Source organism: Pimephales promelas, chromosome 20 (assembly GCF_988280905.1).
Source record: "Pimephales promelas chromosome 20, fPimPro1.hap1.1, whole genome shotgun sequence".
Lineage (NCBI taxonomy): Eukaryota > Metazoa > Chordata > Actinopteri > Cypriniformes > Leuciscidae > Pimephales > Pimephales promelas.
In genome coordinates, this window is record NC_142788.1 from 24,432,164 (window position 1) to 24,455,628 (window position 23,465).

The following is a 23,465-nucleotide window of genomic DNA, read 5'->3' on the forward strand; positions in this document are numbered from 1 at the left end:
ACACAGATTTTTATCAGCTGTGTTTTCATTTGGAATTGTATTTTTGGTGCAACACAAATAGACAAAGTAACTACAAATATTTATATATTTAAAATAATATCTAAATGTTAGTTACTTTAAATGAAAATCTTAAATATGGACCTGTTGTATAAAAGCCAAATCAAACTCAATCCTGCTATGCTGTGGGCAGGGCAGTTTAACTCACCCAGGTCCATGTCCACAGCTTTGGGTCTCTGTGAATACGGCATGTTCTTGTACACGGCATCCAGGATTTTTTCTTTGACCTGCGTGATGGTGTCACAGTTCAGAACCTTGACCGGAATCTCTGGGCTGTTCTCGTTCTCTGGGTTGACGCAGTTTAAGATCTGGAGGGGGGGAAAAAAAAAAGAGGATGAGGATGATGAGATGTTGGGCAGTGGTCGGTGAAACCGTAGGTGCAGAGTGGGGCTCTTGAAAAGGCCATTTCCTGGCCCGAGAAATCTAATTTCACACCCTCTGCAGGACCCCAATCTCAGCCTTAGCAGGGAATGAGAGACTAATGAACACTACCCTCCCTAGGCCAGACTGCCTGCTTTCATACACACACACAGTAACAGCACTGACCTTCATAAGAGTTTATTAGATACTATGTTTATTAGTGTGATGCTGACCAGCGTCTTGTAGTCGATCTGTTGCCGGATTAGTTTGTCTTCGCTGAGGGAGTATCGGGCCTCTCCGGTGATGGCGTCTATAGGACCTTTTTCCATCTGCTGTTTTATAGCACAGTACAGCATGAATAGAGGCTCGCCCGCACACTCCTGTAGACACAGACACCAAACACACATTATTAATATAACTTTATCACAACTGGATGTGTCAAAAGTTTGGTGTTTGTTTAAAAAAGAAAGATTTTAACACTTATATTCAGCTAATATGCACTACAGTGATCAAAAGGTGACGGCAAATACATTTATAGTGTTCCAAAAGATTTCTTGCAAAAGCTCAAATGTGCTCATTGGTTCTTGCCTGTCAAGCAAGCATGCTTGTACTGTACGTGCATTTACCACAACTGATGATTTGACGAATGTTGATATGCGAATTAAAGCTGAAATTAAATCTGTTCATCATATAAATCGATCGTATCCCAACATAAAAATTGGACCTCTTTTTCACTTTATATTGATTAGTTTTATGATCTCTTTATGAACTTTAAGCGTCAAAGTGGTAGTTGCGTAGACTGTCAATGGAGGGACAGAAATCTTTCATGAAAAATATCTTCATTTGTGCTGAAGATGAACAAAAGTCTTACGGGTTTGGTAAACAATGACAGAATTTACATTTTTTGGGTGGTCTAACCCTTTAAGGCATTTTACACACACAACAAAACTAAAAATAACTACATTATACAACATAGCAGACTACAGTTTTAAGTGTTTTTCACTTATAAGTCAGTCACTTTAACTTGCAGATCACCTGATCTATTTTGGACCAAAACAAGTAAAAAGCTTTCTTACAATCTGATTGGTTGGCTTTATGCAATTTCCAATTGACTTTATGTGAATTGTGTTTACACGGTCCATAAGCCTTACTACTGCCTAACTACACTGGATTTGCCCCATTCATGAAAAGATACAACAAGATATTTTAGTTCAAGGCACTTAGCAGCAAGTAAACAAGATATCCTGAAGCACAACTGAATGCTAAACCTCTAAAGTCTGACTATAAAATCTACTCACATAAATGTCTTTGATATTTCTCATATGACTGTTTGTAGAGACTCCAATTATTTGAATGATCTCCAACAAACATACAAACTCTAGTTGATCATGACATGACGGCAGCTTCCCGTCTAATTATGCGTCTCTGAGCCCGAATAAACTGCAAAGTGAACCAGACCTCATGCTGAGTCAAAAGTCTGTCTACATGAGACTAGTACCTATATAGGAAGTCAAAGAGGCTAGTTACCTTCAGGAACTTATGAAGCAGGAAAGCAAACCAGTTGGTTAGCATCTTCTCAGCTACAGACTCCGTCCTGAAACACATAAGTTGACACTTATCTAAAAGGACACCAGCGCATTTTCATCTTTCCTTTAATAACGGCTGCGTTTTGATGAGAGGAAAACAGAAAGTGAGAAAAACATTGCTAGCACCCTTCCCTGTCAATCACTCCGGACTCTTTTTGTCCATATATCAGTTTTTTTTCTTCTTCTGACCACCCTCTGTCTCTTTCCTTCTTTTTTTGTGTTTTGTTGTTGCTTTGAGGCAGGAGACAGACACAAACCCACAAATGACAAACACACGACTCAGTTGTGGGCAATAATTTGGGAAGAGACAAAAAAGGAAGAGCCGAGGGTTTGTTGAATGCAGAGCAGGTGGAAAACTGAAGAGAGAGAGAGAGAGAGAGGGGAAAGATAAGGCAGACAGAGGAAGAGAGAACAAACAGCACCCCGACGGGAGTGGTTAACGAGCATGAAAAATACATGAAAGGGTTATTCCCTCGTTCTGACGGCTGAGCGCGCCTGTGGAATACCAATCTTTCTCTTTGCCTGCAAAACATTCCTTCTTTCACCCCAGAAAACACTTTCTGTCTCTATCTGGCTCGGGTGTTTGTGGCAGTGAGTATTATGTTCACTTATGGGCATTACAAACTCTCATGAGCATCACCGGACGATGTAATATCAGCTGCGTAATTGTGGCGCCGATGTCTGCGGCGTTATGCGCTCGCAGTCCGTCGGGCCGTCGCGGAGCACACCGGCAATTTACTCAACAGCAGGGCCAGAAAATGACTCTCTTAATGCATGTGGAAATAACTATGATTACACCGCTGAGACAGCCCGCAAACACAGAGTGTGGGAGAGTGTATGTGTGTTTGGGCGAACGCACGTGTGTATTCTGTTCGAGGGAGGTCACGCTTCAGGGTCACACGTGAGAGCGAGCGCTGATCAGTGAGACAAGATGACGGTGGTAAACTGTAATCGCTACATATTCATGTGACCAGAGGACTTTAGACAGTTTTTGAAAGAAGTCTCTTGTGCTCAGTTGCGTTTATTTGATCAAAAATAGCTAAAACAGAAATATTGTAAAAATTATTCATTGTTTATCATTACTAGCATCATTACTCCAGTCTTTAGTGTCCTTCGGAAATCATTCTACTCAGAAAGATACCTTTCGATGTTGAAAATAGTTGTAATAGTTTGAAACCATGATATATTGACTCTGGATACTTTGATGAACAAAGTTAAAGAAGAAACGGCATTTATTTGAAATATAAATCTTTTGTAAAATTATAAATGTCTTTAGTGTCACTTTTGATCAATTTAAAGGATTTTTGCAGTAAAATATCACAAAATCACTAGACAATTGTTTAGTTGATTATTTACAATATCCCAAATGTTTTCAACTATTTGTAAATCGTGAGAAAACTGCGATTTTAACCAAGGAAACGGGGTGTGTCAGCAGGGGTGAGGAGTCGCCAGTCGAAGGCGTCATATCCGCGTTACCCCCGGCAAATGTAACCATGGCGACAGACGTTGAAAACTGGGTCGGTTATACCCGTCGTGCCTAGACGGACGCTCACGCTGTTTGTTTTGTTCAAACATTTTGGACAAAGGACTAAAACGAAGATCAACATCTTTCGAGATGCCGAGAGCTCCACGTCCGCGACCAACTTCGACTTGACAGAGACAAGAATGTTGCATGTTACTTTATTAGACAGGTGAGCAAATGTACGTTAGGTAGTTCAACATGATGAAATGTTAGAATATGATCTGTATGTTATTCTCTAATGTTAATCTAGGTTACTCTCATACAGCCAACAAACACTACTAACATTCAACACACTCAAATGCCGTTTAGTGTTATATTGTAACTGTTAGAGCAAGCAAAGCAGCGCTGCGTTACCTCACAAGTTTAATTCGTCTAATAAACTGACCTGTGTGAGTAATTCAGCACTTGCGTGTAGTTCGGTAGAATGAAATTTCCTTATTCCTTTAAATCCGCGGGACTCGCGTTGCGTGTGGCGCTGGTATACGTCTAGCAATCCAATCGCGCACTGCTTCATACCACAGTCATGTTAAAAACATCAATGTATTCACTCATCCATAAAAGATCCATCAGATTGACGTCAAGATCCATAATTCCGCTTAATGCAGAATATATGTCATCAATATACGAGGTTTGCGACCCCTGGTGGCGAAAAAATCTTGCATATTGTCCCTTTAACACATCTTTGCTGAATAAGGATTAATTTATTTCAAATTTACTTACTAATGGGAAACTTTTGAGCACTTGAGTATGGTGTTACAAAAAAAAGAGTGATTAGTGTCCAAGAGACAGTATAAAGAGGAAAAAACAAATCCCGCCCTCCTATTATAAGAGCCAATCAGCTAATTGAACTTTTTTCTCTAGAATGCACATACAATTTTTTTTTTCTCATATATTGCTTTTTCACAACTCAAAATACTTATTTAAGTACTAACTTTGTCTTAGATGTTTTCCCTAAAATTCTTCAGAAGAAATAAAAAGTAGACAAATGTGGACATACGTACTGTATGAGTGTAATGTAATAAAGTTCCTGAGGAATCTGATGAGAAAGTTTATGTTGAGAGTTGATTTATGATTACAGACTTTGCTATCTTGAAAAATCTGAACACAGTGTGAGCTGTTATTGGGATTTCTGAAACTGTAGCAGAAATACAAGAGTTTATGGGGTCATTTTCTCTGAGAAGCAGAAGACGAATAAGCAAGAGTCCCCATTTGCTCTCTATAATGTCATTGCTTGCTGAGATTTTAATGAGACATCACTTGCGATTCGTCTTCACCCTGCTGAAAAATCCAACTAAACTAGTTTAAAGACACATTCTTGTGTTCAAAAATATAGATGTATCGGAAAAGAAAGAAACTAAACTTGAAACATTTGCCTTGACAAACCATGACAAAACGAAAAATCTTGTTTATCAGTATTTATCTAAATCATATGCACATAACCAACCGTTTTAAAACAGTGCAGACGAAATGCAAACACACACACTGCATTTTCCCTAGATACAGTAGTCGCTGAGATAAACTACTGGTTGGTGGGGACCAATTTTGTCATTCCATTAGCGTAACAGACAGATTTGGAGATTTAACACATTCAAGTAGACAGAAGCTACTAGAAAACAGCCATGATGGTCACTGAGTGGATGGACTGCTTAAAAAAACAAGTTATAGTTCACTGAGGGGTTTTGAGATTGTATATTCAGAAGTTAAGAGTCCATTAACATAAAGATTATGCGATTTGCATTATGCAGCATTTGTTTTTTGTATTCACTCATCTGTTAATGCATTAGAGGATGATAAATGCTAATTTTACTGAAAGAACACATGGCTGTCGAATAACGAGGCCGCCAAATTATACTCATTTAATAATGGTGCATTTTAGTGAATAGGTTTAGTGCATAAATCAATGGCAGTCTCACACACAGATGAAATGAGAGAGAATAGAGATGAGCAAATAGGAGTGATGCAAGATGGAGTGAAATTAAGGAAAGTCATCATGCTTGAGACGAGAGCGCCTATCTGTGTGATTCTTTTAGAGGACAGAGCGTATTTGTGTGGTTTATTTAGCAGCGCGTGTTGTGGTCTATACAAAACATGTTTATGTTTATATATTCTCTTTTAAGCCTGTCAACTCTCCTTTGTATTCTACCTGTTTTTCTCTGGGTCTGTGAGCTGAGGGACTTTGGATGCAGGAGCAAGAGGAACCTGTGTGTATTTGTGCATTGATGAGTGCATTCATACAATATGTGACACTCATTCAGTGAGTGTGTGTGTGTGTCAGTATGATGAGTTATGCAATCTGACACACACATATACTACAATGACAGTGCGTTTGAAGCCGGTTGCATCAGGTTTTGCAAGAATGTTTCCCGTCTTCTTCCTGTCTCAGTCAATCAGCGATCAGTGATAGATGATGAGGGAGAGGGAAAAAAACTACATATACAACCTAAATAACCAGTTCCTGAACTAAATTTGCCCCCTTTCAAATTTATCCTGGTGAAACTAGTTTATTAGAGTCATTCGGTTTTGTGCTTCTCATGAACTAGATTCACAAATGGCTGGAAATTGAGTTCTAAGACGCAAAATGAATGGAAAATTGGCCCGACATTTTCAAATGCACATGGGAATTGGGCACTCTCCTGGTGCACTGACATATTTCATATTGCAGGGGCTCTGAATCAATATCTGACTTCAAATATATATGTCAGAGCCACATTTCCAACATCTCTTCATTGACAATTTGATGCTTTAAAGGAAATCTTTTGCTACCAAATCACTATTTTCTTTCACCAGGAAGCACAAACACTGGCTACCTCCGACTGAGAGAACGAATAAACTGTAGATATTAGCTATTTAAGCACTTAAATGAGTTTTTGCATTCTGTAAAACTGGCTTTTTTGTAATTCTGTCTCTGCTCATAAAACAAAGAGCTTTCCCTCTTTCTTCAGCATTTTTAGATTTCTTTTTTGCTTGCTTTCTTTTTGAACGGTTTCATTAATGAACATGAGGGTTTTATTAGTGTGTTTATGGGTTGTATTAGCTATTAGGGCGTTTATGAGTTTTGTGTGTGTGTTGTGTGTATAAGGGGGGTAAAGGAATGCTTCATTGAAGGGGCGACACACAACACAATGCGTCTCACTAATAGTCCATTCCGAGTGGCTCTGGGTGCCTGCAAATCTCATTAGGTGAAAACATGTACACACACACAAACAGCAGGAAGAGAGAGCCGGAGGCGATGGAGCTGTTCCATTTTTAGCCACAGTCCTCCACAGATATTAACATGAGGGAGAGAAACACAAAAAAAAAAACTCAAAAGTTCAGTGAAGTAAGAGATGTGGCCTAGTGTTTGGCACCGATCAACTGAGCCATGATGGTCATGTGGGTGACAAAAAAAGTTACCAAAAAATATACTACACTAACTCTGTAACACACCACAAACAGCTTCTGGCCATTATATTAAAAAGAAATAGGACACTTCAGACAGAGATCAAGTAGAAGTGAGGAATCAATGAAACAATGGGACAAAACCAAACAGAGCAAAAAAACAACAACACAAAACCATGGACTACTGTAGATGTGTTGAGATGTAGCTGAGTTTCAGGTTTGAATCCAGTCACAACCTAATCCCACATTTATTATCTTTCTCCAATGCATTTTTTTTTCTGTCCTTTCTCTAATGTCTCTGTCAATGAAGAGTAGCAAAAAGCCAACGGAAATCTTTTTACATGCTGCGCGACAGAGATTTGATTTATTGTGGCTTTCCTACTGAAATGATGAATCAGTCTGTGCTGAAAACAATCACATTCCCTGCTGATCCTAATGGAAACAAAAGCCCAGAACAAGCCGGAGTCTTGTAAGTGTCTCCATATCTTCCATAATCAACTACAGATTAAAAAAATAATAGACAAGCAAATGTTAATGCCAAATATGCTTTAGGCTATTTGAAATGAAACGTACAGCCACTCTGATGACAGCAGCAGAGACCAGACAGGCCCTTGTTATTTTTCATAGTTGGTTATCATTAAATGCAAGTGGGTCACTTTATGAAAATAAATTAGTCTCTCTGTTGATATTGTCTGATTCTTAAAAGATGTCTCATTTGCAAGCAACTGCCCTACAGGCATCTTTGACATTCATTATTTTCCTTAACACACATGAATGTCCTTTGTTCCTACATCAAGAAAATGTAGAAGGATAGCACACCATAAAAGTAGTTCACTCATTATGATTGTCAGCTACTTCTGGATCTTTGCTCTTTTTTAAACCAGTAAAAGAGAGAGGGAGCAGTGGCCTAGTGGTTTGTGTTGTATGGTATCAGGGTTGCCAGATGCCAGCGAGAATGCACAAAAAATCCCCGCCCCAATTTATTTATTTTTTCGTTAACCCTTGCTTGGATATGCGTCAAAACTTGAGTTCATTTGTAATAATCTTAGCCCTGTATTATTATTGTCTAACCAGTAGGCTTTTATGACTGATATTTGACAAATTGCTTTGTTCCTTTTTAAATAAATAAATAAAAGCGTCTTGTAGCAAAAATGTAGGCTAATAATAATAATGACAATTATTATTCGTGTTTATAACTGAAGAGTTCAGATGCAAAAGCCTCTAAGTGCCATTTGAAATTTTCTTCTAAAATGATCATTTTTATCAAGCTTGTATATTTAAGTTCAGTAATTTCACTTAAATGGCAATGATAATTACCTATTAATTGCCATTTAAGTGAAATTACTGAACTTAAATATACAAGCTTGATAAAAATGATCATTCAAGAAGAAAATTTCAAATGGCATTTAGAGGCTTTTGCATCTGAACTCTTCAACTATAAATGAGTTCACTTTAGACAGTAATATGTTTATCATAAAATAATGTATTAATGTTTTATTTTTATATAACCTAACATTCAAAGTTTTTGAATTGTTTTTGTTTTAGGCTAAAAGTATTTTATTGCTGCTTATATTATATATATATATATATATATATATATATACAGTATATGTATACATACATATATACGTACACACAGTATATGTATATGTATATGGAATTATTGGTAAAGGTCAAAGGTCACACATCATGTAAAAAGTGTTCAGTTTATTTAAACATTTTAAGTAAAATTTTACTTACATTTTTAGGTAATTTTTTAGGTAAATGTTTTATTTAGGCTCATTATTTTTTTTTATTTAGGCTAATACATTTTTTAGGCTAATTTTTTAGGTAAATGTTTAGGTATTTTTACTTAAATTTGTTAGGTAAATAAACTTACTGCTTAACTGAAAAAAAGTTATGTGAACTTGAGAATTCCACATACTTTAATTTTTTTTAACAATTTTTTTTTTTGAAAGAAGTCAACTGATCACTTTTTACAGTGCATGGTCATCACACCCTGATTGGCAAAAAATGGCTTTTAAAAATCAAATTGTGCCATAATTCTTCACTAATGTATCTGTACAACATGAAATCCCTCTTTAGAAGCCTCCTGGAACCAGTAGCACCTCATTACAAGATCCAGGGGGCGGAGTTGGATCCAGATCTAAGGAATGGAGATGGGTAGGAGTAAGGGTGGGATCAGGGGTCGGAAATGGGTAGGGGTAGGGGTGGGGTTAGGGAACAGGGGGGTGGAGATGGGTAGGTATAGGTATATGTAAAGTGGGAGGAGTTGGATGTAAATCCAACTCCTCCCCCTGGATTTTTGTGTTCTGCAGTGAGGACCATCTCCCTGAAACACCAGCGAATGCATCGCTCACTGAGGTGGGACAGGCTCCAGATGTATTCCATTATCCGAGAAATGTTAAGATGAGGAGTAGACACAGAAAGGTCACAAGAAGGGCAGGCTTTGTCCACACGGATCAATTGAAATCAAAATGCTTGAGATGGAGAGCAAATGAGAACGAGAGAGAAAGAGAGAGAGAGAGAGAGAGAGTAATGCCTTTTATTAAAGGAACAGAGAAGAAAATTAGTGAGATGGAGCCCAATCGATGTGGAGGGAGTGGAGGCCAGCAGTAGTCGCAGAAAAAGCAGTGTTCGCTTAACCGTAACACCGACAGGAGACTGCGTGGCCGAAAGTGATAGTGGAAAAGGGAGGAAACAGTAAATAAATGAAAACACAACAGGAAGAGACTGATTTGTAGGGTTTATAAAACAGCTTCCTTGTTTTCCAGATGCTTTGTGTAAAAGTGAAGACGAGAGGGTGCGAACGAGACCAAATGGAGCATGATGAATCAATAATCTCCTAAATTCTGATAGAAAAAAAAGGAAAAAGTGTCATCTAAAACCACGGGCCCCTGATCCCCATGGCCCAGCCTGGCAGCGCTGCGGGATTAGTGTTTTGTGCTCCTAACGACAGCAGATAATGAGAGAGACGCGCCGTCTGTCACGTTAAATAACGGCGTAATCCACATTCCCCCTGCATCTATTTACTGTGACTATTAATGAGCTGAGTCACGTAACGAAACAGCAAAAATCATTCAATACGAGCGAGAGAGCGCGAACGAGAAACGGCTGCGGTGTTTGTTTGGCCTGTCTGCTTTGAATATTCAAAGTGTGATGTATAGCTGATATAATGCCGCAGTCAGCGGGAACAAATCACCTCCAGCTACACTAAAACACACTCGGCCTCCATCAAGTGGAGCGTAATGAAATCAGCCGCGGACTGTGCTGTGTGTTAGCCCTCGGGCAACTCTTTGTTTAATCATTATTAGTCTAAATCTTCTAGTTGATACACTGCTTTGGAAAAGATTTTGAAAAACCTATACAAATTTAGAGGGAAAGCATAAAGGACAGCCGAGAGCGCGAGAGAGGAAAAAACAAGTGGATTTGAGCTGCTCATGAATGTTTTATGAGTACCTGGCACACAAATGAAAAGTGACACTGACAGTTGGGCCGCACTGAGAGACTGGAGGGAAGCAGACTAATAGATCATGAGTCAATATAGCTATAATGCTAGACTAAGATACCAGCCAGCACAATACTTTAAGATCAGTTAGATTTACTAATTTACAGGTTAAAAATTTTGGTCAGAATAGGTTGACATGAATTGATTAAAAAAAAAAAGTCTTAAAATTTGTATAATTTGTTTTAGTTTCTTTAAAACCCACCACCTAGAAAGCGCAGTCTGCTCTGATTGGTCAGCTGGCCTCAGTCTGTTGTGATTGGTCTACCGCTTAGACTTGTTGGAAATGTAACAACCCTTTCCACAAGGCTTCCTGAGCCACTGTAAAAACTACTGTAATTATAGGCGCGTTTCCATTACAGATTTGCGCAAAACTTTTGCGATATTTTCTAAATGTCTATTGCGAAATGACGGCGTTTCCATTAACCGATGTTGTTGTATTTTTAAAACACACACACATATATATATATATATATAGACAAATTTTCAGATATTTGCTTATGACTTTTTGCCCCTTTATTAAACATTTAAAATATTCACAAATCAATGTGGGAAAAAATTTAGATTTTACTAGTTTTCTAAGGCCAAATTAGAACTTGAAATGATATTTTCAGCAAAATTATGCACCTTTGCTGTAATAGTTCGTAATGACAGTCAAGATGAACAAGTTGATCAACCCAAACCACCTCCTTGAGCACGACTTGTGCAGGACGTTTCACAGTGGTAATATTTTTTATTTATGTGATGTTATAACAGTGTCATTTCTCCATCAACACACCGCCATGACTCGAACTGCATGATTCAGAAACAATTTGCTAGAAAAATGGTCAAAGCACAAGAAAAGGTTGCGTTTTTACTGCTGGGAAATAGTGTTAAATAAAAAAAACAACAACAACAACATAGTGTTAAAAAAGTCCATGTAATGATAAACTCTTTCTGGTGTAACCAGTTCAACTCTGGGTCTCTGGTGTGGGAGGAGGGTACGCTAACAAGGACACTAAAGACCGCAGCCACTAGTGTGTGTGTCTCTTGAGGACAGGGGAGTGAGGTTTACATGCACAACTCTTACTAGCCTACGCTCATTACACTAACCCCCCTAAACCTCACTCCCATTTGGTTGACAGCACCAAATGTAACTCCTTCTACATGACCTGCTTCGAGTGGGATTTGAACCTGTGTCTCCGGTGTGGGAAGCGGGAGCATGCCTCTTGAGACCAGGGGAGTGAGGTTTACACACGCTTACTGGCCTACGTCTGTTACACTGGCTTTATAACGACCAATGTTTAAAAGTGAGCCGAACTAACCAGCAGGTGGTTTACATGGTGACATATAGACCATTTTACAAGATGTAAACAACACTGGTCCAGAAGCACTTCCTGTTTCAGTTTTTTAACACTACATAAAAGCTGGGATAAAATACAACCAACAGAACATATAAATATGAATCAAGAAGTTAAACAAACATTTTTAAGATAACAGAAATAAAGAAAACAGTTACAAACTGAAACAGGACGTGTTTCTGGACCAGTGTTGTTTACATCTTGCAAAATGGTCTATACATGCCACAGAAAAAAAATGTCAGGACTACAAACGAGGTGTTCAAGGCAGGTGTTTTTTGCTGGAGAGATTCACTCCCTTTGGGGTGGACTTTGATTGTATAGATGCACAAACAGCTATATGACACAGGTAAAATCAAAAACTACAAAGTAATTGAAAAACGAACAAAAAACATGCAAACATGAAGCAAACAGCATACCTCCTGAGTAGTAGTTTAGGGTGGTTCTTGCTCTCCAGGTTCTTGTCGATGAGGTCGGAGAGCAGGTGTTTGAGCACATCTGTGGCGTATTCCAGTCGACCCTGGAGAGCCGTCATTATGAGCGACGCCACATTGCCACGGTCGCGCATGGAGAAGGAGCGCTGCATTTCCAGCGTACGGATGAACGTCAACAAAAACACCTTGTTGTTTATCAGCTGGCCAAACAGCTTCAGAGCTTTTTCAACACATAGCTGCCCATTACCAGAGACCTGCAACAAACAACAACATCTTTGTCAATGAACTAGACTGTCAACAAACTAAATTCCTTAAATACATAATTTCTATAAAAAGATCACATGTAAACTGACATTTTTATGGTGTATTGGTTGAGCTGGGTAACCCCACCCAAAGTAAAATCTCACTGGTCCAAAATCCTGCCCCATATAAGTGTTTATTAAACATCCAGTAAGATTGGCTATGATTGTGGCACATGGCACCCAAGTGTGCACCCATATTGTTACATTTTGGACAACTTGTTAGAGAAAAGTGTTCATTAAATGAAGTAAACCGCAGCCCACCTCCAGCTCTCTGAGCACAGGATGGTCCTCGATGCCAGGGAACAGCACTCTCATGGCATAAGTGCGGTAATCCAGATAGGGAATGCCAGCCCGGTCCAGATCACTCGTCAACTCATTGATATCGGTCTGCAGTTCTGCAAAAGCTGAAAACAAAAAAGAGGAAGGAGAAAAAAAAGAGACAATTTTAAATACACAGTAATTCACAGTTTAATGTCCAGGTCATTTTTTTATTTTTTTATTTTGCTTAATGAAAATTAAGCCTATTTTTGGGATTGTGACATTATTGTCATTATTAACATTGTTATCAAATTATTTTTTACTGTAAAAAAAAAAAAAAAAGTAAATTACATCATGGTAGGATTGGTTGTTATACTACACTATAATTGAATACGTTAAGAACATCATTGAAATGCATGAACAATATATTTATTTTTATATATTTAAAAAATGACTATTATAGGAAAATGTATGAGCACTGTGCCATTGTTCGTCCGACTGTTACTGTACTTCATTTTATTTTCATTCTAAATTGTTTTAATTATTTACTGCATTTTATTTTTATAATTTCTTTTATTCTAAACTGTTTTAATTACTCTGATTTCTTTTGATTATTTTAATTTCTTCTATGTAAAGCACTTTGAATTACCATTGTGTATGAAATGTGCTATATAAATAATATTTATTCATTGGCAATATGAATAAATTGCCAATGAATAAATATTATTTTTAATATTAATAATAAAACATTATTAATATTATTACATATTACTATTTAACCCTCAAAATTAAAAGATCAGAAAGGATTACTCTTTACAATAAGGTTCTTTAGTTAATATTAGTTGATGTATTAACTACCATGAACTAACCATGAGCAATACATTCACAGTACAGTATTTAGTTAATAAAAATACAGCTGTTCAGTGTTTGTTCATGTTAGTTAAATACAACCTTTGATTTTAATAACGTATTAGTAAATGTTGAAATTAATATTAACCACTTACAATCCTTGCCATTTTTGAGGAATTTCCGCCTGGATTTGTCCTACCCAAATTAAAAAGCTTCCCATTCCCACATACTTTGGCCTAAATACACAGTTTTGGTGTCATTTTACAGGGAACCCTTTGAAGTTGCATACAACACAGCAAAAAATGTAAAAAAATTAAATATATGTTTTCTGAATAGTAATAACCCTCATAAAAAAAGAGGCGCTTTTTGATTTTTTTTATATAAATTCATTTTTGAAAGAGTATAACTCAGGCCCTGTTTGCCTCAGCAGCATGCAAACAGTTTTGGCAGTTTCCTCTAGATGTCAGAAAACACCTGTAAAAGGAATTTTGTCTGTATCATGTTTTATTTAATATTTATTCAAATGTATCTGAAGGGAGGAATATTACCTTTTTTTGTTGTAATTTCCGCCTACCCAGATCTAAAGTCCCCCCATACCCATATGCAATGCTATAAATGCAAAATTCCAGTGTCATTTTACAGAAAACCCTTTGTCATTTCATAAAACACTGTTGAAAGTGGTAAATATTTTAGTGTATGTTGTCTGTGTTATAATAAACAAAAACAAAAAAGACGCTTTTTGATTTTTAGGTTACAAATTCATTTTTGAAAGTGTATATCTCAGGCCCTGTGTGCTCTAGCACCATGCAGACAGTTTTGGTTGATTCCAGCACATGTCAGCAAACACTGGAAAAAAGAATTATGTCTCTATCATATTGTAAGGAAGAGTTATTCTAAAGCACCCGAAGGGTGGTAAAATACCTTTTTTTTGTCATTCAAGTATCCAAGTTCCCCACCTGTCAAAAGTGCAAAATCAAGACATTGCAAAGCATATTACCATCAAGGAGTTGTAATCATGTTTCAAAGAAAGAAATGAGACCCATTAGTAGATTTTACCTTTTATTTGCAAATAAATCAAACATCTTTTGCATTATAATAATTTGAATAGAAAATGTGCAAAGGAATATAAAGTGCAATATTCAAAAAATAAATAAAAACTGGATAAAAGGAGTTTTGAAAAATAAAGTGCAAACAATTGCCTGATAATCTTAAAACGAAACTAACGAAATAACAAAAAACAAAAACAAACAAATAAAAAAAAAACAATTCCTGCTTGACACCATGCACAGTACAACATTGTCAGTGGGGGTTGGGTGCCCAGGTGTGTTTGGGGACAAAGAATGGCGTTGCCTCTGCATGACTAGGCGGAATCCATCCAACTTACACTGTAACACAAAATAATAAACGTGTAAATATCTGAATTCTCGCGTCCGTTTATTGTTTATTCGTTACGATAAACACGGACCACTAACGCAGCCATTTGCGCATTGGAAAACGCACATTGCTATTGCACGCACCACCACAACAATACATATTATAATACAAATAATAACTTCACAAAACATTTTTTGTAAGTCTATAAACACTATCACAGAACATTTCAGTTTGTATTTGATAAGCTTGGAAGTATTTACTTACTTATCCACGTCAGGATCCACTCCATCAAGCTGCTTCGCGCAGAGTCAAAGCTTGCGTCGCTTTCAGGATCTGTGTCAGAGAAACGGTCTATCTCTTCTAAAAGAGCCTCCATGCCGACAAAAACTTTCTTCTGTGGCTGTTTTTCCTTTCCTGAAGCCGTTTCAGCAGCTAAAAAAGATATCCGTGCGCACTCGGGTGTTTGGTGAGACGCGCGTCTGATTTGCGCACGTCCCCTCTCTCCACGGTCAGGCTACAATAACAAAGCACCCGATTGGTCTATTTTACCTTGTGACACATTTCCGAAAACCGCTGGGTCCTAGCTTCACCAGTTTCACGGCGATATGCTGTATCCGGATCGAATGTTTACATATTTTCCTAGATTGTTGAATATCATAACATTGCTTTGTGGTGTTGCTGCACTCGCGAGACATATCGAGGGATAACTTGGGCATGCAACCACTGAAAACACTGAAAAACGGCTTATTTTGCAGAGAATAACCTAAGGTAAAGGATGATGTAGCATTTGTAGCTAACTGTGCTGTCTGGTGCGAGTAGCAGGGCAAATATTCAATAATCTCACTTGTATGTTTACAAATGTTGATAGTTTACCTCAGGATTCATTCGAATTGTATTAGATATGTGATTATACCTCAATAAAAAGACTTATTGGAACTTATTACTGGCAATGAGAGCTTTCATTTGATACATGATTTGTACATGTGCGTCATGTTTGAGCGATATGAGAAATATGCGCACTCAACTACACACATGAATTATGACGCGGCTGTTGTTGGGTGAACTATGTAATATATTGTAAATAAGTTACTTGGTGTAAAACAAATGCCAAAGTGATGCATATTTCAAGAAAGTAGACATTCTAAGCTTTCAAATGGTACCAAATATGAGCTCATAACTCTTAACAGACATTTTTAAATTTGAAGTACATTATTACTGACGTCATTTTGAATCCCGGATACGGGATTGTGGAGTAAACTAAGATGAATAAATGCTGGAGAACTCTTTCTCACTCTTAGTTTGTGTTCACTATCTTCTTAGTTGGCTAATGAACCTTATTGTAAAGTGTTCGCGAAATTGTTTAATTCGTAACCAAAAATAAAATAAAAAAATCCTTAAAATATGAAACATTTTCTTAATGCAAAATATAATTTCTTATTTCTTCCTTAAATTGTTTTGGGTGATTTATGAACATTCCTTGAGTTTTGGTTTTGAAGCCACACGCCACATAAAAGGTCCGAGACGCATGCCAAAACCTGAACTTCTGTTCTCTGAAGACTTTGTTTTGTCCACTTTGAGGTTTTTATGAAGACCCTGAAGGTTGTTGCTGGCAGATGAAGAGAGCAAACCAAAATAACCTCCCAGCTTCTCTCTATTTATGGTGTTCTCACTTACACAAACAGAGTAAATTGCAGACTGCTGAAGTGCTTGTCCCCTGCTGGTGGAGACTGGAGGTGGGATGTCTTTAATTGGGTCCATTCTGACAGAGCCTGGGGCAGCACTCTTCCCTGAGGGAGTTATCTATCTCTCATTCTCTCTCCCCACACGTTTCCTGATTTCTCCTTTCTGGAACGTTCTTTCTGATTCACTCTGTTTGTCTCCTCTCACCTGTCCTTCCTCTCTTCATCTTGGTCCGGCGTTCTCTCTCTATGCCTTTCTCTCCTTTTAAACTCACTCTTTTGCAGGCGTTCGTGGAGTGCGGGGCTCAATCTGCCCCTTTAATACTTCTGCATCTTTTATTCCTTGCGACTCTGGAGTCAGTCAACACAAACTACATCCTCTCAGCCCCGCTAACCATGGGTCAGGGACACTCTTTTGTCTGAATTGTGTGTAAGAAACTGTTTTATCTGTCAGCCTCCTGGAACCATCAGACGATGAGGTGTGTTGCATTATTCTATGACTAAATGTTTAATTGGTGCTATCTGATTAAGAAGATTGTGCTGTATTTCTTGAATTTATATGTATATATATATATATACTGTATATATATATATATATATTTTTTTTTTTTTCATTTAAATGACAGTTTATTCTTAAAGGAGTAGTTCACTTTTTTTAAAAAACTTTTGCTGATAATTTACTAACCCCCATGTCATCCAAGATATCCATGTCTTTCTTTCTTCAGTCGAAAATAAATGAAGGTTTTTGATGAAAACATTCCAGCATTTTTCTCCATATAATGGACTTCAATGGGAACCAAATGGTTCAAGGTCCAAAAGACAGTTTCAGTACAAACTGCAAACTGTTCAAAGGGCTTTAAAAGATTTCAGACGATGAATAAGGGTCTTATCAAGCGAAACGATCGCTCATTTAAAAAAACGAAAACAACAAATGGTTGCCTTGCTCTGTTCTGTGTGACTCTCCTGTTCGAACACGTTTATCAAAATGAAAAATCTTTTTTTCATGTCATTTGGTTCATTCAACGAACGAAAGATCGGTTTCCCAAATAAACACAAATGATCAATAAAGCAACATAGTGAAAAGTGTTCGTCTTACTCACCTTCCTTGCACTCCAGCGCGACCCTGGACTCCAGGTTGTCCATTTGCATTTGGAGTCGCTTGAGTGTGAGGTCGTTCTCGCGGGATTTGCGCTTGTAGGCAATAAGCACAAGGATGACGATGATGAGAAGCAGTCCGCCACCGGCAGCGATGCTGACAATGGCAGGAAGAGTCAGGAGGCTGTCAGAAAGAATGTTTACTGAACCGGGGGACACATGCAGACCACCGACCTGCACCTGAGAGAATAAACACACATATATATACACATAAGAATCAGTTCAGAATAAACACACAACCAGATACACATTTAAAGATGTGCAAGCAGAGACACTGAGTGTGAAAATATACCTCACACACTCAACTCACAAAAACAGAGAAAAAACATACACATTGCTTTGAGTACGTTTTGGGCAGCACTAACAGTAATTGGTTTTCTGTTCCTAGGGAACCTGGTGACAGCAACAAGACTGTGGCGTTGCTGAAGGTCTGGCCTGCGTCTCCACCAGCGGTACAACAATAGTAAATAATGAGCATGAGGGCATTTAACAACCACCTCAACAGCACAGGTCTCAAATCGAGTAAACAAGTACTAAAGGGCCTTTCAAGCATGTTAAACACATGAACACACATAAGGAATTGTGCACAGAAATCCAAATATATGTATTTATTTAATTAATTCTGATCATAACAGCTGACAATTTTCAACATTATGGAAAGAGAGATGGAAAAACTATGTACTAGGGCTGTCAAACGATTAATCGCGATTAATCGCATCCAAAATAAAAGTTTGTGTTTACATAATATATGTGGGTGCACTGTGTATAATTATATTTATGAAATATTTTCATGTATATAATGTATATAGATTTATATATAATTGATATTACATATAAATATTTTATATATAAATAATATTTTTTTCTTAAATATACATGCATGTGTGTGTCTATACAAAATAATTATACACAGTGCACCCACATATATTATGTAAACACAAACTTTTATTTTGGATGCGATTAATCGCGGTTAATCGTTTGACAGCCCTACTACTTACTATCTTATACTGACCAAGGCTGTATTTAAAACTAAAATAATGTGAAATATTATCATTGTATTAAATATTATTATTTTCTACATATTATTTTCTATTACAAAAATAGAAAATAATATATAGGAAATATATTATTTTCTATTTTTAATATTGTATATTTTAAAATGTAATTTATTCCTTGATTGGCTAGCATCATTACTCCAGTTCAGTGTCACATGACCCTTCAGAAATTATTCTAATATGATGATTTCCTGCTCAAGAAATACTTATTATTATTATTATCAATGGTGAAAACACTTGTTTTGCTTTATGTGGAAACTGATGTATTTTTATCCTGGATTATTTGATGAATAGGACGTTCAAAAGGACAGCATTTATTTGAAATGTAATTTTTTGTATGTCTATATGTTTTAACCATTTTAATGCTTCTTCTCTGAATAAAAGTATTTCTTAAAAAAAAAAAAAAAAAAAAAAAACCTGACCCCAAACTTTTGAATGATAGTGTAATTCACTCTATGGGAAAGGTACTGAGACATAAATCGATCTGGATTGAAACACATTTCAAAAAAAACAACAAAAAAAAACAGATGCAGATGCACATTTACCATGATTTTGTACTGGCCGGTGAGATTAGGTGGCTCGCACAGCAGTTGAGACTCAGATACGGTGACAGAACAGGGAGTCTCTCCTATCAGAACGGTGTAATTAAGCTTCACTCCAGAGGCCAAGGGAACCAGATTCTTACCCTGGTAAACACACACAGCACATGTGAAAGGTTAGTTATGTTTGAAAAGCTTACACTACTGAATATTTAAGTGTATATACACACATACTTTCAGTATACAATGCATACGCATGGGTAACAGTCAGATCTGTGTCAAAGAGTCACCTTTAAAATGATAGGTGAGCCAGGTTTCTGTTCCAGTATGCCATTGGTGCTGAGAGGCTCAAAGTAAGGGTTGGGGTAGTACATGAAGTTAGTGTTGTTGTACACTAGAAGCGCCTGCACATTATTGAAGATGAAACCAAATTCGTCTGCGTGCTTGACCGAGTCCAAACCCGGTCTGTACTCGGCTGTCAGCGACGGAGCGAAACAGCTCATAGTCGTGGTGTTCAGAATCTTACAGACCTGGAAATGAGAGACAGAGAGATATATGCTTTATTTTCATCACCAGTTTTTGAGAGTAATTGTTATTCATTGTTTCATCTCACTTCAGTTCTTTCCCATTAAGACCCCTTTGATACCATCTGTTTTCAAGTGTTTTACTGAGCTGAAAAGACCACAGATGCATTTCTTTCTGTTAGACAACAACGGAGCTGGAGAACAAAGGAAAGACTACCTTTCAAATTCAACAAATCTGAAACAAACTCAGAGAGAAAACATTAAAAGTGTAAATTACACTCTTCTGATCGAATCTCGACACATCATGTGAGTGTTTGTACTTCATGAAATAGATGAACGGGCGTATCTTAATGTCCAGGTCGCTTGAAAAACAAAGTTCTCGTATTTTCGTACCATTTGTGAAATTATCATTTTAGTAATTATTTTACAATTTTCCCATTATTATTAAAACTGCAAAGTACATCAGTGATATTTATTTTTAATTAACATTAATTGATGCTATTATTTAAAAAAGTTAAATAAATACTGTACAACAACAATTAGATTCTGAGAAACTAAAAATCAGTACAAGTAATAATAACAACCAAGTAATGAAAAATCAGGAAAAAGAAAAGGCCGTTAAAAAGACTTAATTTTCTGTCATTTCTTTTTGTATTATTTATTACGCTCTGCAAAATATTCTTTAGGGGATCAGGGGACGTTTTTTGTCAGAAGCTTGACATTTAATGAGTTCGGACCTTGCAACACAAGCAGGGCAGCTCAATGTATCGCTAACCACGAGGCCTCGGATTCAACGTAATTTCATTGTTGAGCTGAAATGATGCAAACTGTAGCACCCTCGTACCTCAAGTATGCAACAACCGTGATCTGTACTGCATAAACATCAGCAGTCACACTTGACGGGCGCACTCAGACACCGAGCCGTTCCCGAGGAGTAGCAGAGAGCAGCAATGACGCTCCAACAACAAAATTGATTGCTGTGAAACTCTGACTGTGCCGGGAGGTTTTCATCTCATTTCTTCTTCTCTCCGACTCTCGGGGGAGAAACTTAATTAGAGCTAAATATCTTCAAAGCACGGCAGGACCGGCGAGCACCACACCTCCTCCTCGCAGCCAGAGCCGCAATCCATACTAACTCATTTTGACCACACAAACTTGATTTTCGTGAGATTGTGGGTGCAGTCTCATTCCATAGCTTTTGATTCCTCATTCCTTTGCTGTTCCTCTTCACTCGGCCCTCGAGGAGTGTATAATAAGTGATATTTGTCAATTCTGAGATTGAAATGCTGTTCTTGTCAGTGATTATTGCTCTCTAGGCCAGTGCCATTACTATTAGCAAACACTATTACAAAAAAAGGCCAAATTCTCAGAATGAATTGACAGTCTCTATATAATACAGCCTCTTCTCAAACTGCAACCTCTGGTTCTGGTGTTCCTCAAATATCAAGCGTCTATAAGGACTGACTTACTATGCTTCCAAAATTACAACTTTCGTGGCAGCTGAACAGCGTGTAGGTTTGAACAATATTTGACGTTGCCTCCGTGAGCATGGGTCTCTTTCTGTAGACACTTCACATTACTCATCGTGTTTGCATGATAACAAGCTCCCTTGCAGCTCAGAGGGGCTGGATCTGGTTAAAAATGAATGGGATTCAATAACTCTAAAGTCACACTGTCATCAAAACCTGTAATCCCATTACACACACCACAGCACCACACGTGAGGTAACCGAGAGGGCGCGCTGGAAATGCAGATCTAGTCAAACTGATGAAAAACTGATTCTTACTGAGCAAAAGAGCAAGAGGCGAGAGTCACTGAATGTAGATAAATAGATAATCAAGACAGGTCTACTAATATGAACATAATAAAATACTTAATATGTTATATTAAATATATGTAAAAAAAAATTAACAAAAATATTTTGAAAAATAAATGCTAATTGGGAATATATTCATAAGTTTGTGGTCAGTAAGTAAATACTTTTTTAATACTTTTATTGAGCAAGGATGCATTATATTCAAAGAAATGTCATTCCTTTGAACTTTCTACTCAAAGAATCCTGAATAATGTATCAGGATTTCCACAAAAATATTAAACAGCGCTGATTTCAACATTGATCCTAATAAGAAATGTTTCTTGAGCAGCAAATCTGCATATTAGAATGATTTCTGAAGGATCATGTGACACTGAAGACTGGAGTATTGATGCTGAAAATTCGGCTTTGCCACCACATGAATAAAAAATTAAAATAGAAGAGAGTTTTTTTTAAATGCTAATATTATTTCATAGTTTTTTTTCTCAAATAAATGCAGCCTTGGTGAGCGTTCAAGACATTAAGCTTTCAAAAACATTAATAATCTTACCGACCCCAAAGATTTGAACATGCATATATATATATATATGGGATGATATGGTTGAAGGTTGCAGGTTTGAGCCCCACAAGATCCATGAACTATCACCATTGTGCCCTTGGGCAAGACACTTAAACCAGATTGCTTCTGGGATATTGTCGCTGTAGTAAGTGTTCTGTTACTCAGGATTAAAGTGAGTGCTAAATTATTACTTACAGAAGACTGTTCCAGCAGTTCACACACCACACTCCTACTAAACACTGAACCTGCAACCTTAGTGTTATTGAATAAAAAGCCATTCTGAAGGTTGCTGCCCAGCTAAGCAGGACAAAATAAGTGTCTAATGCGATTGAACCCTGTGTTGTGTGTGTGTTTCTCTGTCCTTCGGTGGCAGTGCCATGTCAGAGACAGATGCTGTGGGCACCATCAGCCTGGCACGGCCTGGAAGAGCCTTTCACAGCCTCTGGACGCCATCTGTTTCAAACTGGCTTGACACACACTGGCTGTTGTCACATTTTGTCTCGCTGTACCAGTTTGTTTCTTCACTTCCGCCCACATCAAGCTACCAGTTTTCCAATATAGCTTTCCACATGGATGGATTTAATTATCAGGTTTTAATTGTATTTTAAATAACACCTGCTGTAAGCAGAAGGAAATGCAGATATTGAGTGGGTCAAAAGCAAATGTGTTTTTAGCTGTACTTGAGGGCCTGCACCAGTCTAATAACATTTGAGTTCCTCTCCTGTCCTTCTATGACCAGGCTGCAGTTAGCTGCAGGTATTTGGCTGTGGAAATAATTGGGATCCTTTTCTGTCTCACTGAAATAATTGGTTTCAGGTTCTTCCAAGAACTGACACATGATTCAGCACAAAGCACAGTTCTTCTCGCCTAAACTAATGAATCCAAACATCTCTCTCCTCTCATCTCTCTATCTCTGGGACAAAGAGTTGCATAGAGATGGTGCTCCCTAGCTAAAATCTGTCTCGAGTTACTCGGGTCAGTGAAAACGGGTACTAATGCCTTAAAGGGATAGTGCAGCCAAAAATGAAAAGTCTGTCATCATTTACTCATCCTGATGTTGTTTCCAACCGGCTTGAGTTTCTTTTCCTCTATGGAACAGGAAAAAGATATCGTCAACTGTTTTTGTCCGTACAATGAAAGTCAGTGGCGTTTAAAAACAACTTCTATTGTATTGCACAT

At 37.5% G+C, this 23,465-nt stretch overlaps 1 protein-coding gene and 1 long non-coding RNA gene across 3 annotated transcripts in view; both read right to left on the reverse strand.

The window, feature by feature from the left end:
- plxna2 (plexin A2) overlaps positions 1-23,465 on the reverse strand; it is a 222,327-nt gene that overhangs the window by 22,178 nt on the left and 176,684 nt on the right. For both annotated transcript variants that reach the window (XM_039652640.2, XM_039652638.2), the window contains exons 18-25: positions 19,681-19,920; positions 19,397-19,537; positions 17,742-17,976; positions 12,743-12,885; positions 12,165-12,433; positions 1,945-2,011; positions 651-797; positions 206-365 (exon numbers count right to left, since the gene is read on the reverse strand). In XM_039652640.2, the coding sequence (XP_039508574.2) occupies positions 206-365; positions 651-797; positions 1,945-2,011; positions 12,165-12,433; positions 12,743-12,885; positions 17,742-17,976; positions 19,397-19,537; positions 19,681-19,920 (1,402 nt within the window). The remainder of the gene's footprint in view (positions 1-205; positions 366-650; positions 798-1,944; positions 2,012-12,164; positions 12,434-12,742; positions 12,886-17,741; positions 17,977-19,396; positions 19,538-19,680; positions 19,921-23,465) is intronic.
- Positions 14,635-16,200, reverse strand: LOC148970656 (uncharacterized). The gene is made up of 2 exons (XR_016148128.1): positions 15,227-16,200; positions 14,635-14,973 (listed from the first exon to the last, which is right to left on the reverse strand). It is a non-coding gene; the product is annotated as an uncharacterized LOC148970656 (long non-coding RNA).